This window comes from Ambystoma mexicanum, chromosome 11 (assembly GCF_040938575.1).
Source record: "Ambystoma mexicanum isolate Mex_15411 chromosome 11, UKY_AmexF1_1, whole genome shotgun sequence".
Lineage (NCBI taxonomy): Eukaryota > Metazoa > Chordata > Amphibia > Caudata > Ambystomatidae > Ambystoma > Ambystoma mexicanum.
In genome coordinates, this window is record NC_090934.1 from 1,345,223,320 (window position 1) to 1,345,244,062 (window position 20,743).

General features: G+C 47.0%; 1 protein-coding gene across 1 annotated transcript in view; it reads right to left on the reverse strand.

The window, feature by feature from the left end:
- Positions 1-11,025: 11,025 nt before the first annotated feature.
- Positions 11,026-20,743, reverse strand: part of DNAAF4 (dynein axonemal assembly factor 4) — a 283,086-nt gene continuing 273,368 nt past the window's right edge. The window contains exon 9 of the mRNA XM_069624878.1: positions 11,026-11,881. Coding sequence (XP_069480979.1) covers positions 11,769-11,881 — 113 coding nt within the window. The 3' untranslated portion in view covers positions 11,026-11,768. The remainder of the gene's footprint in view (positions 11,882-20,743) is intronic.

The window sequence follows — 20,743 nt, forward strand, 5'->3', positions numbered from 1 at the left end:
AGTTGCAAGAAACCACAAAAGGCTCATCTTTGGAATTTCAAATCTAAAGATTTTGCTAAAGGGATCTTTGCATATGGTCTTTACCAAATCAGCAACTACTGTAGCAATAAGAATGAAAAAGAAAACATTTTTTGCTAGATTCAATGGATCCAGGATAGTTAATAAACCTCCTACAGGTGTTTTTTTTCCAGGAGGCATGATATAGAAATCCTACATGGTTTTTGCATCACCAAGTGATAGAGCCTAGAATGATGTCCAGCATTCGTACATGGTCAGTGTATGTATCAATCTTGTTGTTTTGAAGGGAAACGGGATGCTCTTTAGTATTCACCATTTTCAAATTAGCTGTGGAACTAGTATAGGAGCCAGTGTTGGGGTTGATACAGGCAACATCCAAAAACACGTTAGAGAGCAAGGTTTGCAGAATGTTTGCCACGCTATATTAGAGAGCAAGGTTTGCAGAATGTTTGCCACACTCCAGACAATCCTCAACAATGAACTGATTCTGAAGGAAGGCCAAATGGTTTGCTAAGGAGATTATGTGGTATTCACCAGCTGAGGGCTCCTTAATTGGGGAAGGAGGATTATTTGTGTGGTATTCGAATACACATTGAGCAAAACAGACTTTAGAAAGTGCATGTTAGTGAGGGACCCTGGTTGGTGATGCAAAGGTGGTGGATGAGGAGGTGGCAGAGGAGGGAGAAGTGGGCATTGTGAGGGTGTAGAAGGAGACTGACACGGAGGGGTCATGTTTGGGGCTACACACCTTTATTATGAAAGAAAATAACTCTATCTCCCTACTTCTAAAAGGAGATTATCCTGCCTCAACCTAGGAAAACCTTTAGTGACCGGTCAGAAAGTCCATACAAAAATAATATGCTCTCCGATCTCCGTCAGAAACCAAGCAATCTAATCTTAACACTTAAACCAAAAGTCTATAACAAAAGTGAAGTTCCTTCCCCAGGAAAATGACTCCCTTCTCCTGGTGTCTTCCTCCAGTGTTCTCGTAATAGTAATTCTTTCAGTGTCCCTTCAAAAACTGGCCTGGCGAATGGCTCCCTTCACCTGGTTCGTTTATCAAAGTTCTCCACGACAATCCTTAAGCACTTTTACAGAAAGCTTGTATTGGTCCCTTCAACTCTTTCCAGGAAATAGAAAAACACACAAGTTTATTTGGCTTCCCTTTAACTTCTGGATGATAAATATATTTTCAAGGCTCCTATGTATCTTTCTTGTAAACCTTTTGCAAGTCTACTCGATCAGTGGTAATGGTTGGGCCACTGCAATGAGGGAGATGACTCCCGATGCCTTCTGCTAGAGCACTAGTATTGGCTTGGCCACTGAGATGAGGGAGATGACTCCCATTGCACTCTTCATGAGCAGAGGTACTGGCTTGGCCACTGAGACAAGGGAGATGTCTCCTGAGGAACTCTGCTTGAGCTGTGGTATGGGTTTGGCCACTGCAATGAGAGAGAGAGGACTCCCAATGCCTTCTGCTAGAGCAGTGATATTGGCCTGGCCACTGCAATGAGGGAAGATGACTCCCATTGCACTCTGCTGGAGCAGAGTTACTGGCTTGGCCACTGGAATAAGGGAGATTACTCCCGTTGTACTCTGCTGGAGCAGTGGTCTTGGCTTGGCCACTGCAATGAGAGAGAGGACTACCAATGCCTTCTGCTAGAGCAGTGGTATTGGCTTGGCCACTGCAAAAAGAGAGATGACTCCTGATGCACTCACAGTGAGCTGGGCCTCTTCCTGGACCCCACCTGGTCTTCCTCTGTTCCAGTTACCTGTGGTACCTCAGGGACATGGCTACGATTCATCCCAGGGTCGTGGGGACCTTTCCTCCTCCTCACTTCCTCTGCAGATCCACGAGAGGCTTGTGGTCTCAGCATTGTTTCTAGACCTGACGGTCCACCTCCCAGTGGTCATGCAACCACAAAGTGATTAGTCTTCCTGCCAGCTCTCAGGATGCTCAGGCAACATCCCGCCTTTCCTCACGCTTTCGGCAAGACGAGATTGCTCTTGCTGCAGCATTAAGGCTTGAAACTTCATGGGGCTTAGTTTGCGTACTCCTGGCTTCCGCGATGTGATCTCCTTTGTCGATTCTCACTTTCCTGTTTGTGTAACAACACCTATGAACGTTTTTGGTATACTTCATGCCTCCAATGAACCACTTCGTTACAGTACTTGACTGATTCTTCATCTGTTTACTCCATATGCCTCTCAAGTTCTTATTCGTCTGATGTAGGTTGAATACTTGTCACAGTCATGGGTTTACAGTAGCACATTGTTCCACTATCAATGGTGGATGAAAAGGGTGACCATGAGGGTAGGGGTTTATGTGATGTGGTGGTGGTATGGAGACTTTTCCTCAGGTGGACGTCCTTATCCCCAGGAGGGGAGTGCCTCCCCATGATGTCCTCCCGTATATTACCACCCCTAAGGGGCTATTCAGCATCAGCCTCACTTTCCTAGCCTTATAGGAAAAGCCCCCCCACCCCCTCCCTGGGGAGAAATGATGAGACCTGGTGAACTGCCACAGCATTGCCCTCCAGAGTTGAAGCTCTCATGTCTGAGAAAGAATTGCAGTGATATATATTTGTATCGCGCTCATACACAAGTGTTTCAGAGCGCAACGAGGCAAGGGAGGGGAACAAGGGAGGACAAAAACAACACTCTTACTAGGCCCAGTGACATTGAGAATGCGCAAGTGCAGGGGAGATGGAAGGGGGGAAGTGCTGAGCAAGGGATAAAACAACAAGTAGTGCAGCCAGCAAGGTTGCAAGTGCAAGGTGAAAGCACAGACAAGGGGTGTCTGATAAGTGCAGGTGAGGGGACTGGAGGGTTACAGATACAGACCCAAGTGCAAGGTTTGCCAGAAGGCAGTGAGGGTGAGTGGCTGGGTGGTCAGGGACCTGGGCACGAGAATCAGAGGGTAACCAGGTGCCCAGTGCGAAGCAGAAAGATCAACAGGTGAGCGGAAGAGCAAAGGCAGAAGCAAAGAGGAAGGTCTTGAGGTGCTTCCGGAACCAGAGATGGTTCTCAAGTTTCAGAGAGGCTGGGAGGCTGTTCCAGAGGGAGGCCCCAGCCGAGGAAAGATATCGTCCCCCAATGTGTTGCTTGAAGAAGCGACTGACCCTGAGGGAGTTGGAGGTGGAGGAGCGAAGAGCTCGAGTAGGACGGTATTTACGGAGGGAGAGTAGAAAGTATTTTGGACCCAGGCCCCAGAAAGCCTTGTGGACAATGCAAAAGGTCTTGAATTTAATCCTTGCAGCCAGTGGGAGCCAATGAAGAGATTTCAGGGCTGATGAGATACGATCCCAGGGCCTGAGCCCAATGACATGTCTCGCAGTCCTGTTCTGGGTGAGTTGGAGGGGCAGAGAGTAGAAGCAGGCACATTTAGAAAGAGGCTGTTGCAGTAGTCCAGCCTATAGAGAACCAGAGCTCTGGAGACAATGAGCTTCTGGTGGAAGGAGAGGAAAGGGAGAATACCTCTGAGGAGGTGCAGTTGGTAGTTTGACTTCTTAGAGATGTCGGAGATGTGAGGAGAAAAGGAGAGTGTGGAGTCGAAGATGACCCTGAGGTTCTTAGCCTCACAGGCAGGAGCAGGAAGAGGGCCAAGGGAGGCAGGCCAGAGGGTGGCAGGAAAGGAGGGTGCATGTGTGCTGATGAGGAGAATCGCTGTTTTACTGGCATTAAGGCAGAGATCATTGGCACACACCACTCCTGGATAGCAGAAAGAGAGTCAAAGATGAGAGAAGGAGAAGAGGTGGCGGAGGGAAGCCTGAAAACAAGCTGTCATCCACATAGCACTGAAAGATGGAGTAGAGAGTGGCGATGAGGTGGGCAAGGGGTGCCAGGTATTGGTTGAAAAGCCAGGGAGAGAGGTTAGACCCCTGGGGAACACCAGAGGTAGAGAGTGAGATAGAGGAAAGGAAGGACCCAAGTTGGACCTTGGAGAGTCGATCAGAGAGGAAAGAGGTCAGCCAGGCCAGGGCCTGATCAGTGATACCCAGGTTATCACGTAGACGGTTGTGCAGGATGGCATGGTTGACCGCATCAAAGACAGAAGAGAGATTGAGTAGGATGAGGACAGAGGGGGTGTTAGAGTCAAGGTTGGAGAGCAGGTCTTCACGGATGTTCAGGAGAGCAGTTTCCGTACTTTTGGCAGCTCTGAAGCCAGACTGATGGTCATGGAGACAACCAACAACGTCAGTGTGAAGATTAAGCTGAGAGATGGCCAGCTTTTCCAGGAGTTTGCCCAGGAAAGGAGTGATGGAGATCGGGCGATAGTTTGCCAGTTTCTTGAGAAGATGGTGCACAAGGGAGTGCTTCAGAGGGGAGGGGAAGGCTCCATAGGCAAAGGAGCAGTTGCAGAAATCGGCCAGAGCAAGAGCAAGGGTGTCAATGTGGTCCTTGGTGGTTTTAGATCAACAGGGAAGAACCTGTTTTGACGAGACTTTCATAGATCAGACTTGTCTGGAAATCTCGTCAGGGGAGAATAGAGGAAAGTAAGAAAATAGGGAGGGGGCGGCTGAAGGAGGGCCAGAAGTAGCAGAGAGAGAACAGGGAAGAGGGGAAGAGGACGAGAGGGTGGATAGAATGTCCTGGGTTTTTTAAATGAAGTGAGAGGCAAGGGCCCTGCAAAGGGCCTGGGAGGCAACAGGAGAGGTAGAGACTTCAGCAGGGTTGGCCAGCTCCTTGCAGATTTTAAAGAGTTTGGTCAAGTTTTTAGATGCCGCAGTGACGCAGGCTTGGTTTTGTGGGCTCTCTTCTTAGTTCGGTCTAGGAAACAGTATTGCCTTTGGAGCAGGCAGGTTTGTCAGAGGATGCACAAGATGCCCGCCATTTCCTCTCAGCCACCCTACATTTGTGTTTAAGGGTCAGAATCGTACCAAGAGTTGCACTTGGCTTTGGGCTTCAAGCGGATCCTCATGACAGGGGCAAGAACATCAAGAGTCTCAAAAATAGAAGAGTGATCAGGGAAAGGGCAGTGTCAGGATGTGAGTTGGCCGGAGGAGGAGGAGGAGGTGGGGGGGGGGGCAGAGGGGAGAGAAAGTGGCGGCAAAAGCCTCAACTGACACATGCTTCATGGGTCGGATGACCGAGAAGGTAGGTGGCAGTGTTGGAGTGGGCTTGGCTTGAGGGGTATAGAGGGAGAGATGGGAGGAAAGGAGAGAGTGATCACTCCAGGAGAGAGGAGTGGTCAGAGGGATGGAGACGGGGAGGTCAGAGGAGATCAAAACATCCAGTGTGTGCCCTGCAGAGTGAGTCAGGCCAGAGGGGAGAATAGAAAGAGAATCGCAGAGGTCACAAAAGAGTCCAGAGGAGAAACAGGGAGCATCCAGATGGATATGGAGGTCTGTATGAAGGAGGAGTTGAGTGGTTGAGGCCAGGAGGGAAAAAGAGAGGTCTGCCCACTCAGAGAGGAAGGAGGTGATCTGACCAGGTGGCCGATAGATAGTTGCCACAGTAAGAGAGTGGCCAGGAGAGAGAGAAATACTGCAGACAAGGCATTCAGAAGAGGAGTAGGTTTGCACAGGAATGACAGAGGCCGGAATCCATCTGGGAAGATCTGGGCTACACCCCCTCCAGACTAGGTGGATCTGGGTGCGGAGAGGATCTTGTAGCCGTCAGGGAGGAGAGTGTCAAAGCTCGTGACTGAGCTGGCTGTGCTCCAAGGACACAGGTGGAGCCTTTGAGATTAGAGTAATGAACCCGTGACGGGGCGGGTACTATAAACTGGTCGCCCTGACTACCAGGTTTACCCAGCATACACCGAAGGATTGACACACATGGGGGACCTGACGAAGATGCCTCCCGTAGTAGGTGAGACTGAGCACGCACTCATACGGGAACACATTGGTCTTTATTAATATCTGCAAATGCTTTTTAGCGCGGAGTAACAGAACTTGCCTCTGTTTACTCTTTAGACAGGCACTATACTCAATCACAAGCTGTTTGCTCGACGAGAGGCACTGGCGGGGAGGCTGTGAATTCCTCTGGAACCACGCACAGAGACTGTCAACTGTGGTGGAAACGGTCACCCGTACTGATGGAGGGCCACACATGGAGCACTTCCATTCTGACACAGATGGCAGAACCCTATTCCTAGGGATTGCCGGACGGGTGAGTGAACAGAGTCATTATCACTGGCAATGCTATGCTAAAGCAAGAGATTCATACTCTTTGACACGTATTAATACGCAGTCACAAGCCTAAACTTAGGAAGGCGCTATAAAACGGGTAATTATAACCCCTTTTTCTGTGTATTGTAGACCCTGTGGCGGTTGGAGGATACAGGCAGCCATGACCACACAACATTAATTTGGAACTCGAGATGTCAACTGGAGTGGCAGGAATCACAATATAGCAGAAGAGTGATTTTTTTAACGGTGTAATTGTGGTAGATCTGTAATAGCAATGTGGTTATTGTACGTAGTGTTCCCCTGAAGAAACTCCCATAGTAACTATTGTGAATAAGAATGAGAAGGAGCGAAACATGTCGGGATTTATAGGAATCGAATGAGTGAATAATGTCATCAAAGGTTGCCAAAAATTATAATTTTTTTTGTAATCAGAACATCAAGTGGAGAGCTAATTGGAAACTATAGCTTTTTGTATACACTACTACTTTATCTACTAGCTGTTTAATCATACGAATGTTCTATAAAACTGTGAACTGCACAAATGAAATGATGGAATACATTTTTTTATTGATAATTAAAGTAGAAGTGGTTTGCTGTCTGTAATAGAAATGTATTTAGTACATGTGTCAGCACGCTTAATGATGAACGGCTGCACACTATCGGATGTTATAACGATGGACACTGGTCACAACACTAAACTACAAGGGTTCTACACATGCATGACTTAAAGGAATATTTTGGTTTTTGTATACTCGTTAGATTTTAGGGGGACTATTCCTTTGGGTCGTTAAACTACCCTCTAGTCTCCATATGTTATTTGAGCTGGCTGTGAACCATGTCTCAGTTAGACCAAGGACATCGAGATCAAGTTCTTCCAGGAGGCGGCAGATGTCAGAGGAGTGTTTGACGGCTGAGCGAGAGTTGAGTGGCAATATGGAAAAGGTTGCCATCCTTGAAGGACTTCCGGGAGGGGTACAGATCAGAGGTCCGTGCTGCAAAGGTGTAGAAGGAGGTGTAGACGAAGCCCAAGGGGAGGGCAAGGAGTGGAAGGAGGAGAGGGCATGGTAGCCAAGAGGGAGGAAGAGGGGGGAGACAAAGAAGCAGAGGAAGAGAGAGAGGGGACAGCAGGAGAAGAAGGGAAATTGATAAGGCATAGGGGGCGCCTATCAAAGAGGAGAAGGTTGACCTGAGGGCTATGGACCAAGACAGTGCCATTCAGGTAGACATTAATGATGACCTTAGAAGAGTGGAAGGGGGCCAGGAGGGCCTCCCAGCGAGTGCCACCATTAACTGATGGAGTAGCAGTATCCCTCAATGGAGTACTACACAACTAAATATCTGCTGGTGCAGACAAGTACACTGAAAAACAAAACATTTCTCCTCTGAGTCCCATAGAGGAATTATTCAGCCCATTGCGCTGAGAATAACTTGTGTGTTGTGAGGGTTGAAAAACGAAGGCCGGACACAAAGTTGCCATTTTTTTTATTATTTATTTGTTTTGGTTTATATAAACCTTTACAAAAATTAAAACAATTTCTTTAGTTTTTTATACAGTAAACCATAGAAATATATACATCAGTTTCTGTTTAAGACCACATAAAACAACAAAAGCACCAAACCAATAAAAGAAAAATCTAACAGAGCCATACCACCCAATTCATATCAGACAGAAACAATAATAATCGGCATTGAGATCTACATTACATTAGCTAGAAGAGAGCACAAACATTCCTCAGGAAGGTAGCAACCTGGATGTTTAAGTTGCCTTCACTGTTATGTAGCATTCTCATCCAGATAAATTCCCTGTTCACATTAGCAGTATTTTGTACATATTGTGCAAAGTAGACCAGCCTTTTGGACTTCAGTGCCGGACATACAACAGAATGTGTTGTAAAGATTCCACCATGCTTTCTACTTGACAGAATCTACACCACAACCAAACATCGGGCTGGCTGTTTCTGATAGAGTTAATTTGGTTTGCTCGGATAACATTAAACCTAAAACGCATAAAATCATTTTGAATTTGCTTGCTTGGGTATTTTGATAAGTAAATTTCCATAGCCGGATACCATTTGTAAATTGAACACACTTGATGATACAACTTCGATTCTACAATTTTGTTTTTGTTTTTTATCCAATCAAAGCCCATGACACTTTCTTTGATGAACAAACCATTACGTGTTAAAGCAATTACTGACATGCCTAAAGTTTTAAGAGTGTTTAAGGCCTCAACGTTCAGAATTTGAGTAAATGGATTTTCTAAATCCTGACCTGCACATAGATACAGTGTCCTTTCATCACCTGTATTGCACTTCCTCCACAGAGCCAATCTTTTCCATCTAGCACAAGCCATAATGGAGTTTAAACCGAATTTGTATTTAATCAGATCGAATGGGATGCATTTTGGTAGAAAATAGAGAACCGTCTTCCAGATGTAGCTCTCAATAGACAACAGATCCACCTCACAATTGGGCAGTTGAACTTCCACACCATAAATTAAACAGGGAATCATTTTTTTCAGATAAAATTCCATTAGTGGTATTTGCCAAATTTCATTTCAAGCACACGCATTTGACGAATGGCAATGTCCACCTTTAGTTTTAATTGTGTCTTGAATAAGGATCTAGAGTTTGAACCTGATATCACAAAACCCAGATATTTGAATACTGGCTGTGCTTTTATTCTGTTGTTACCACGCATCCAAGTATACACATTCTCCTTCTCATTTGTTCTTCCAAGGCGAACTATCAGCGTTTTAGTTGGATTAATTTTAAGAGAGAGTGTGCGGATAAGAAGTCTTTGCAGACCTACCTTGGTATTGTCCATAAGCAGGAAATCATCTGCATAAGCCAGGACAAGTGGATATTCGACACTCTAGGGGATACTAAACCTTTATTAGACAGGGCGATGTCCGCAGCACTAACGTATAGATTGGAAATCGTAGGTGCCAACCTACAGCCCTGGCAAAGACCATTGTGTATTTTGAGTTCTTTCGAGAGAGTACCTGCAGCATCCAGTCTAACCTTTATTCCCGTATCGGTATATATGGCCATAACAATCTCCAGGAGGGACGGAGGCATCTTTAGAATTTTCAATCTCTCCCACAGGGTAGTTCCATCAACAAGATCGAAAACAGAGCTTAAATCCATAGATGCGACAAAAGTCGATCTTGATCCCTTCTTCATAGATTTTGCTCTTAAACTATTTATCATCAGATCACCACAGTCCGTTCCCATACTATTTCTGAATCCAATTTGTCTCAAGTCTAGGATTTGTTTCTCTTGGATCCATTTCTGGATATATCTTGCCATGTTTTTGGTTAAAGACTTATTTAAATGAAAACGGGTAGGGAAATGCCTCTTGTCCCATTCTAAAGAGAACCCTACCTAAAAACAAAAGAAACAAATGATCTGTCTGTGTCAGGATGTCAATAACTGAAAAGCTGTCCTTGTGTCCAAAATGTCCTATCCTAACCCTTACATTACAAACAAAACAAGTGTGAAAGGTAATATCTCCAACTTGATGTTGGCAAACAGTTTTTCACAACAAAAAATTAGAATAACTCCAACGAAAAATGCCCTCCAAGATAAAAGACCTTGGATCCAGAGGGTGGTTGCATTCCCCTGAAATTCTAAATGGGATGGCAATATCTCTCCTTGATTCACAATGTTCCTGTTAAGCAACAACTTCTGTAACAGTCTTTCTTTAACACATGTTTCTCCTTTGTCTCGCTTTGCACTTCTCAGCTCCGCAGTCCCATGCCTGCTTCCTCTCAGGTCCCGGTACAGTGACTGCTGCCTTTTCGAGCTCCCAGGTGCCCAGGAACTGTCTTGCAGCTCCTGGCGTCTCCACGGCACGTCCTGCTCACGCACTGCATTTCTCCCTCGGTCTCAGTGGTCTCCTCTGCTCTGCCACACTGGTACCAGTCTCCCGCGCTCGCAACCATCTGCATAGGAACCAACATATTCTCCTGCACTGTCACACTTAGTAGTGCGGTTGCCATCTTTAAATATCCTACACACAGGTGATTCTGTAGAACAAGTGTGCACATTGATCTTTCACTAATTGGGAATCTGCCACTCAATGCCGACAGTCCATAAAATAGCATCTTCCCAAAACGGTTGCAAGTACACACCACCATTATGTAGCGTTTCTCTCATCGAAGCTCAGTCTGCCTACAATAATCTGAGTAATAGTTTTGATGTGATATTCTCGAATATTAAAGGCCACATGCAAAAAGGACTGATTTATTTCGCACAATTTGGTGTTGCCTTTAATATTCAAAATATATCACCATGCAGCACGGCATCCTCCCTAAAAACCAATCTACTGCCTGCCCTCACTCTTAAAATCACGGGGTTCTCCCCCCAAACTCCCCTATAATCCCACGCCCTTCCGCACCATAACCATGCCTGCCTACCCCCTCACAGAGATACACGCACACTTGCAAAAACACACACAAGCCCACACACGCACAGAAACACACACTTACTTGCCCACCCATCCCCTCACTTCCATGCAACAAACACTCCTCCACCCAAACATGCACCTTTTCCCCAGCCACCTCCCCTCCACACTACAACTATTACCCAACAACATACACACAGGCATACAAACACTCACCTCAAAGCCGACTTTTGTCTTCCCCTGTCCGTCCTAGCCACACACGTCAGCACCTGCACACACTCGTGTACGGCAGGGGCACAATGGTTAGATTTAGAAAGATGGCTCTGAGACCACTCAGAGTGGTCTTCCTAAATCAGTCTTTACAAATCTTGACAAAATTAAAAAGCTCTTTTCACTGAATACCAACAAATAGGCTTCTGACTCTGCCCATCATCTCATTTCGTTGCAGATTAATGGCTAAGTAGGATCACAGTAAGACAGTTTCCTTTATTGTTCACGAAAGTGGCATAAGACAGACAGTTTGTGGAAAACAGATTCGATAACTGCTTAGGTCCTTGTCAGCCAAATGTGAAAGGAAGTACATGAAAAGGAATGTAACTACTGTAAAGCTCAACGATTTACCCTCCTTATGGCACAGAACCCATAACGAATGTTTGTGGAGATACTGTTTCATTACCAACAATTTTAGCTGTTTGCCGGTCGTTTCAGGCTTTCTACTGCAACCTTGGCCTCAGCTAGATTTTTCAGGCACATCTTTAACTGAACATTGCAGAGTGTGGTTTATCCATCTCCCCTACTTCCTTTGAAATTGAGAAACTAAGCAGAATAGCAGAACCCGCTTTTGCAAACCGAGCCCTTGGGCCATCAAGCGGTGCATCAGATGGCGAGGCCGGCGGTTTAAACTTGGATGAGCCGTACCCCTGGGCAGTAAGTAGGGATACGGCCTTCAATTATCTTTTTAAAAACATTCCCACAATGCTAAGTGGTAGACATAAGTAGTCCCTAGCGTTTCCAAAAATATGTTTAAACAGATTGCACAATGTGATATTCTCAATGCAACTCATGAGAAACGAACAGAACCGAATGTGTTGCTCCTCTAAGTAAAGCATTCCCAAGCATACAAGATTGTCTCTGTGCGACGCCAGGTGATAAGCAAGAGGGTCATCTGTGGCGGAAAGACATAATGCAGCTCATCAGTAGTCCATTGTTTCAGACAGGTTCTGGTGCAGCCCCCTGGATTATTCGTCTGATCTTCTCAGCATCAGTTTGTACACATATGTTCGACGGATCAATTTTAAAAGCTGCTTCATAATCTAGAAGACCTAAAAATAATACAGATCAGATTAGAGGAAGGTTTGTGCTAATTTGAAAGTCTAGTAACAATCACACTTTACTGCTTTCTAGGCCACCGATCATCTCCTTTAGGCCAGAAATCGGTGGTATTTTTATGTCCAGCTTTGACTGAAAGGCAATAACACCAAACTACATTTCATATAGCAAAAACAATACTGTCACATAAAAGAGACGGTTGCTTCCCCTTGAACCTGTTGAGAGACTTTCAATATTCTTTTCTAGCAGGTGATGTTTCTCAGGGCTTTCATCAGATTTGGAGAATATTACAACAAGCAACTCCAAGAGTTAAGCCAGTTATAAAAGTAATGCAAAGTGTAGAACATTATCCTCTGCAGAGTGAGATTTCTACATTGAAAAACCGTTCAGACAATTGTAGCTGTGACAATTGGCTAATAAAACAGCCTTCCAAATATGCAGATGTTATTTTACTAATCCTGTGAGAGGTTGTGGCAAGCAGAGGGTTTCGGTGGCTGGAGGGAACAAATGAACCACTTATATAGTGTTCTCTAGAACAGCTATCCGAGTCATAGGAGTTGGAATCTGCAGTCTACCAGTATGACAAAGTTACTACCTTACCCCTAGTAAATAGTCCCTTTTCTCCATACTTGTGGGACATTCCGTCCTTCGGGACGGGACCGGAGCACTTTAAAGCATACAAAATTTACTTTTGTGTCCTCCTTTTATTTTTACGCAGGGCCATCGCATGTGACCAAAGCCCCGCCTTCCCGAGCTCCGCCCCGCGCATCGTCCTTCAGTCCTTTTTTATCGCCAGGTCTAGGACCATTTAGCAACAACTTATTAGGATATAAGGATACTTACTAGAGGGGACAACTGTCAGGCGTTTGGAGGAAAGGGGACTATGGACTAGGCGTAAGGTAGTCACTATGGTGAGTAACTGTCATACTCCTACATCCCGCCCCCTTTCCTCCATACTTGTGGGAGATTCCCAAGCACTGACCATAGGTATTAGAGTGGATGGAAATGTCCCTTACTGGAACAAATTCTTAAGAACTGCCTGGCGAAATTGGGCATCGGCCCAGGAGCTCAGGTCAAGACAGTAATGTCTGCTAAGGCCCACATAGCCGCCTTAGCAATCGACTCCGAAGGGATGTATTTTTGGAAGGCAACAGCAGCTGCTTTGCCACGGACCAGATATGCATGAATGCCTTTTGGTGGTTGAAGGCCTTACACCTTGTAGGCCTCGGAAATGCATTAAGCTATCCAATGGGAGATGGATGCTTTTGAGGCTGGTTTCCCCTTGGGGTCACCAAATGTAACAAAGAGTTGTGAAGGGCTTCTGAGTTCACTCATTCTATCAAGGTAGAACTTCAGAGCTGTCTGACGTCTAGGTTGTGTAAAACCCTCTCCGCCTCAGAGACCAGGTTCGGGATGAAGACCGGTAAAGATATTGACTGGTTCAAATGGAATTCAGAAACCACTTTAGGAAGGAAGGAAGGGTTGAGTGCGAAGCACAGCCTTATCCTTATGGAAAGTTAGGAACAGATGTTCCACAGAAAGAGCTTGAAGCTCACTTGTTTGCCTTGCAGATGTTAACACAATCAAAAAGGTACTTGAGTTCGGTAGTGGCCATGGGTTCAAAAGGCTTATGACAAAGCGATGAGGACCACATTCAGATCCCATTTGGGATGAGGGGCCCGAACCGGCGGAAAAAGATGAAGACCTGCAAAGTGTCTCTTGATGACTGGATTATCCAGTGAAAAATAGCAAATGTCTGTAGACCGGTAAGCCGCAATGGCGGACAAATAGGTCCTGCATGATAAGACACATAGAAGATCAGATACAAAAGACAAAACCATGTCAATCTGCGGAAACCTGATCGGAGAGGACACTGACAGGTGCTGCAGTTCCGAAAACCAGAACCTGACCATCAAGGAGCTATGAAGAGGAGAGTGCAGTTCGACGCACTCCTGAGTTTCCAAAGTGACCGATGAATCAGTAGCAAAGGAGGGAAAACTTAAGCACTCATGTTGTCCCACAGGATCTTTAGGGCGTCCCCCAAGGAAGACATTCTGTGTCCGTCCCTGGAAGCATAAAGAGGACATTTCCTGTTCAATGATGTTGCAAAGAGGTCCACCTCTGGAGTATCCCGTTGCTGGAAGATCTTGGTGAGAACATCAGTGTTCATCTCCCACTCGTAACTCACTGCAGACTGGCGGCTGAGGGAGTCTGCAGTCAAATTGATGTGACCCGGAATGTGCACAGGTTGGAGCCAGACATTGTGTTGAATAGCCCAATTCCAAATTTGGATAGCAAGGACCAACAGAAGGGGAGACTTGGTGCCCCCCTGTTTGTTGATATAGAACATTGCTACGGAATTATCTGTGCGAATTCGAACCACACTGTTGGTGATAGAGGGTTGAAAAGCCTTGAGTGCCAGAAAAACTGCCAGGAGCTCCAGGTACTTGATATGGGACTACCTGTCTTGAGGCATCCACAAACCATACACCTCGAGGTGACGCACCCCAGAAGGTAGGAGTCTGTAGTAATTGTAATGGGTTATTTATAGCACGCTTAATAGCCAGAGGTTTCTAAGCACGGACCCGGGATCGAACCTGTTTTGCTCCGCATCGTCTTGCTTCCAAGACGAACACGTTGCCCCTGAGCTATCCTTCCGTTACTTGTGGGCAGGGCTCCTGGAAGGAGGTCCCCACTGAAAGGTTGCTGCCGGATGACCTCCATTGAAGATCCACTGTCATGCAGGATTGGACTGGAATCATCTTGGAATCCAATTACGTAGCCTGGGACCAGCAGCTCCAAAGAGCAAGCTGAGTGAGCCTCATTTTCAGGTGTGCAAGAGGTAAAGCCAACACGCAAGAGGCCATGAGGCCCAAGAGTCTCTGGAACCACCAGGCCGACATATGGCAGGACTGCAGGAAGAGCCGGCACATGTTCGATAAGTCTGCAATCCTGTTCCCCGTCAGGAACACTCTGGTACTGAAGGTATTCCAACGGAAACCCAGAAAAATCAGGTCTTGAGCAACCGTCAATTGACGATTTCTGCCAGTTCACTAACAGCCCAAGATGGAACAGTAGCTGAAGGAGTGACTGAAGATTGGCTGTAGCGTCCTGTGGGCGAGGAATGCGCAGGAGCCAATCGTCCAAGTATGGATATACATGAACCCCCTGTTTGAGGAATGCTGTGATGACCAACATCTTCGTAAAGACACGCAGTGCCCAGCTGAGACCAAACGGAAGCACACAATACTGGAAGTGCTCCTGTTCCCACGGAGAACCACAGATATTTCCGATGTGGAGTCTAGATCAGAATATGCATGCATCCTGAAGGTCTACCACGCTGAGTCAATCGCCCTTCCGGAGAGAGGACTTTATCTGTAGGGCATAATCATCTTGAATTTGTCTTGGGGTAGAAAGATTGAACTTGGAGAGGTCGAGGATAGTGCGCAGGCCAGCCTGGTTGGGTTTGGGCACTCTAAACAGATGCGATTAATAGCCCTCCCCTTGCTCCCTCAAGGGGACAGGTTCCACTGCTCTGAGGTCTAGAAGTTTCTGTACCTCGGCTCTGCTGGAGAGGAGGGTAAGGGGGAGGGGCAAGCTGAAGCCCACCCGAGCGACAAACAAAACCCATCGGTCTTCCGTGATGGTCTGCCACGCCTCCAGATGTGACGAAATTCGTCCCCCCACCTGAGTCTCGTGCGACCGATGGAAAATATCATTTAGATGCTTTATCGGTGGAGAGACCAACCGTTGCTGAAGAGGAGGCTGTTGGGCGAGAGAAAAACCAACCACCTTGTTGTTGCTGTTTACGGTGAGAGCTTCAGCGCGGCGCGCACGGTGGCCCTAAAAGCCTCTGAAACCAGAGAAGGACCTCACTTGAGACCCCGACCTCAGAGTATAAGGTGCCTGCTGGTGTTTTTGCAAGGACCGACAATGGCTTGGCAGTTTGAGTGCTTGCCTTGGTCTTCGTGAGTTCCTCATCCATGGAGGAGTCGAACAGTTCTTTACCCTCGAAGGGAAGATGAAGCACCTTGTCCTGAAATTCCTTCAAAAACGTCATAGCATACAGCCACGCTTGGCGGAAGAGGTCTACTCCGACCATAAGGCCCTGAGCGGAAGTGTCTATGTGATGGGCCGCAGCCTCAAGTAGATCCTGCACCAGAACCCTGGCATCAGAAGCTGCCCTTGAAGTCTTCGAGCCTATCAGAAGGAATACATTCCTGAAACTCAGCGAGCTCCTTACACAGTTTGACATTAGCAGACGCCAGGGTAAGCTCAGTATTAGCTTGACGTAGCTGTAGAGCGGAATTGGAAAAAACCTTTTTCCCCCAATGGCGTAAAGAAGCTCATCCTCTTTGGAAAAGGTCTGAGATGGTGCAGTGGAGGATGTAAAGGCCAGCTTCGACTGGAGCGTAGATGCTGCCACCACTGTCGAAGAGGTGGAGCAGGCATGCCGACAAGCATATGAACTCAGACGTGTAACTTGTAGTGAGCGTCAATTTTCTTGTTTAGGTGCTGCTCGGAATGATGTTTTTCCCAGACCTTACAGACCTCGGCCAGGACGTCCTTCAGAAGAAACAGGCCAAAGCACTCCTGTGTCGACAGAGGGAATGCTCCAGAAAGTACCCCCTCTTTTGGAGCTGGGGGCTTGGGTATTGGGATGTCTAGCAATGCCATCGTATCCAGTACCCGGTCGTGAAAAGATCTAAGAGCGGGGAGGGTCATCGCTGTCCTCGTCCGCCTGGTCCTCATCCAATGAGGCAGGAACAGAAGTCTGATGCGCCGCACACGGGCACCTTAGGCCCGAAGGCATGGTTGACAGAGCAACTGGAGTCTTTTCCACAGGAACCTGCATAGGGATTGCGTGAGCAGGGGCCAGTTCAGGCAGCTTAGGATACATTTCCTTAAATAAATCCTTAAAGTACTCCTTCATGGGATCAGAATGCATAAGCGTCTGAAACTTGCCAAAAAACGCATCCTCAGACAAAGGTCTAGGCGCTGTAGTAGGCAGAGGGGCAGAGGCCGCTCGGAAAGGGTCATACCCCCAGGATCGCAAAGAGGATAGTTGCCAGGATAGCCCCCACCAACTGGATCCACGTAGATCAAAGGCGCAGACGTAGGAGGGAGCAAGACTGTATGCAGCGGCTGAGTCAGAGCACGCCAATCGATTGGAGGGTGGAACATGTTCTTATTATCCACAAAGCACGGAAAAGGCTGCTCTGCCCCAAAAACAGGCCCCTCAGCACCAGGCATGGTGAATATTGGTGTAAGAGAGGTAGTCAAAATGCTGTTGTGGACCGCAGAGGTTGGACCTCCATTTTGTCAACACCTGAGGCGAACTGTGTCACAGGTGTAAGTGGCGCTGTAGTCACTACAGGGGAGACCGGGGGTCTTATGTTCCATTTTAGTCTTGAGACAAGAAACTTTGGCAGAGCTGGTGCTAGCAGATCTAAAGTGTTTGAGACTCCTTAGAGACTGCTGATGAATTAGCCCCAAGAGAGGGGACCTCGGCAGAGCCAATACTCAAAGGCTTAAGGTGTTTAACTGGCTTCTTTGCCCCCTCAGCAGAATCAGTTTTACCACAGGTCCGAGTGTGGAAAGGCTTAGAGTCACCTCGTAAAGCAGGAAACCTCACAGGGGGCCCCTCAATCCTGCTGGTCTTGGCTATAGCCCCAAGAAGGGGAACCTCGGGGGATAACCCCAGTATGTTTAGTCCGTTGAGAGGGAGCTCGAGCCGAGACTCGGTTCACTTAGTTCCTGATGTGGAAACCTCAGGGTTAACCCCGGTGACAACAGCCCTAGAAATACTGGGCGTAACTTTAGGCCCCAAAAGAGGAACCTTGGAAGGAGGTCTGGTTTTGGTAGCCCCTTTGCAAGGGTCCTCTGAGTAAACCTCCGGAGAGCTGGTTAGATCCCTTTCGGGACACCTCAGGGAGATCCCTGGTAATAGAGCCACTTGAACCTCTCCCAGACCCAGAAGACCCTGGGAAAGAGTCCCCTGGCTGAGGTGCCCTTAAAAGGAACAAACTTACTGGCCATTTCCTTTTTTCTTCAATGAACTGCTGTAAATGTGGCAGAGGAACGCTTTGAAACACCTCCTCCTACCTAACAAGCCGACGCTGGAGTGCTCGGACGGAGAGGGAGTCGCAGTAGAAGCACGAGTCCCAACGGTATTCCGGGCCAGCCTTGCAAAACGACTTTCGCAGGATGAACAGGACAAGAATCCCAGACGCTCCAGCATAGACGGAGAAAAAGATGACCGTTGAACCGGAGCAGGAATGAAGGACAAGGGAACAAAAAGAAAAATATTCCCTGTGATGCAAGGGCGTCCGGCACCGACCACGTGGAGAAAAGAACTGAAGGGTGATGTGGAGCTCAGGAAGGCGGGGCTTCTGATCTGGAGGTTTAACAGCGCTCGGAAATAAAAATGAATTAGCTAAAAGAAAGGTACAAAATTACTAGTACATCTCTTATAAGTATGTTCTAGTTGGTAGTAGCTCCTTACCTGCTTTTTTAAGAAGATGTCAATATATCCCCAGAGGTTCTTACTTGTGTAACTTGATAATTTGATGGGTATCTCAGTGTTGAGTTTTTTAAAATGTTTTTTGCACTTCATCCTGTGTTTTAGGGCTCACACATGACATGTTTTTACATATTATGATGGTCGCAATGTTTATGTTTTATGTTGTATGTGCCCTCACACCTCTGGGTTTATAGTGCGTAAAATAAATGTAATAAAATAAAGTTAAAAAAGTACAGGTCCACTAACAGTTGCTCTTTACTCTTAAAATGATTCAGACTGTTAAACATTCCAATACAATACATTTTACAATTTAGGTAGACTAATCAAAATCTACTTTGTACACATTTCCCATAGATACCAATAGCTTAGCATCTAGACGTGTAACCTTTCAAACATCGAGTTTGCGGGAATAACCCTGCTTTCAATGGTTTGTTCTTTTATTTGCTGGAACGGTTACAGATGTTAATTGCTGTGTTGTCTGCACATGTGCCACTTACAAGTATGTTCATGGCAGTCTTGTCTGAAATTTTCACTTGGGGGGATAGGGGTATCCACTTTACTGGTGATTTTATAAACTACCATGTTTCTGCCTCATTGCCAAAGACAAAAGAAAAGCCTATGGATCAGCCGCTAAAGAATGGCAACTCAAGAACTTCACACATCCACACGTTTACGTACTGTGGCAGGTAAGAAGAAGTTGTCGAACACATTAAGAAAATGTTAGTTCTCTTTAATGAAATTATAAGTAAAAAGGCCTATCGTTCCCCATTACTAAACGGATCACCCTACCTATCTAAAATCAACTAAGTTGTTTGTCTGTCATCTGGAAGTCCAAATGAGTGTCCTCGTCCCAAAACATAACTCTACCCGATCCTACCACCAACGTGAATAATTCAAAAGGGGCGCAATAGAAGGTCTCTCCTCTTGGTCATCATCTCCTTACCTTCCTTCCAGTGGCTTTCACTTTCAGTCTTATAGCCTGGGGTTGATACTCAAATGTCTGTTTAAAATATGTGCGTCATGAGCGCTACTCCCGAGGAGCCAAAACTGGCCCAGCGTCCCCGGAAGCAGGCTCATCATCCACACCCCCGGTTCCAGCAGACCCCTACAGGGGCCCTTTGGACCATGTCCTGGCGCCTCTGGCGCCAGGCTCATAGGGAACCACAGTCCCGGCGCCATGGGCGCCGGGCTCATATTTTTAAAGTGTGCAGTAGTGATTGGGTGGACTTACCTGTGGCAGACCATGCTGCATACTCACCTAGAACAATCCAAGCTGGGTGAAGTCCCAGCCACTGGCTGGGAGGGACCAATCCTCTGTTACAGGAACTCTTTTCTTACCTGGGTGAGGCTGGAGGAAGAATACGCACCAAAGCACTTCTCCACTATTTAAACCACGCCCGATAGAATTCACGTGCTTCGCATTATTCTGCAACAGCAGCAGGACGCTCACCGAGTCGGCTCCTGCATTCCAGGTCCAGACACACCCTCAGCTTCTTGAGCAGCAACCTGTGGATGAAGAAAAGGCACAGGAACATCTACTCACCAGAATTCAGCCACAAGAGTCCAGTCTCAGACAACCTGCAAATAAAGACATAAGGTTAGAAAACTGGCAACACGCTCGCAGCTGCACTCGCTTACCTTATCCATCCGTGATCACACCGGAGTTCACCGCGGCCTTCGCTTCGGCAGCATCCCAGCACCTGGAAGACAAAAGACATTGTTAGTGGTGTCCGAGCCGAAGTGGCCACAATTCAGCAATACTTATGCGCTTCTTCATGCGCAGCAGCGGCAGCATCGCCCTCAGCATTTCGGCACCTGAAAGGAAGGAAAAGACATTATCAGAGGCGCCCATTTGGAAACGGCCACAATTCAGTTATACTTACGTGCCGCCGCACGTGCAACAGCGGCGGCATCGCCCACAGCATCTCGGCACCTGAAAGACAGAAAATGACATTATAAAAGGGTGCTCCTTCAGAAGAGGCCTCAGATCTTCTATACTCACGAGACTCTTCTTGCACAGCAGTGGTGGTGTCGCCAACAGCTCCTCGGCACCTGAAGGACTATTACAAGCCACAAAAGGACACTGAGCCTAAACACTGAAATCATCCAGTGACGTAACTGGATTCCACGCGCCCCTGCACCAGAAGCAGGATGGAGAGCTCGGCTTTACTAAACCAAAGGTGAGAGTTCGTGGAGACCAGTCGAGAACCAAGAAGTGGGAAAAGCAGAAGATTGGTGGGAGAACTTATCCAACCAGCTTGTAATTACCCCTTTTTCTTCCACCTGCAGAAATATTCGGAGGTCCTGCCCAGAGCGTCTTCCGAGTTCTACG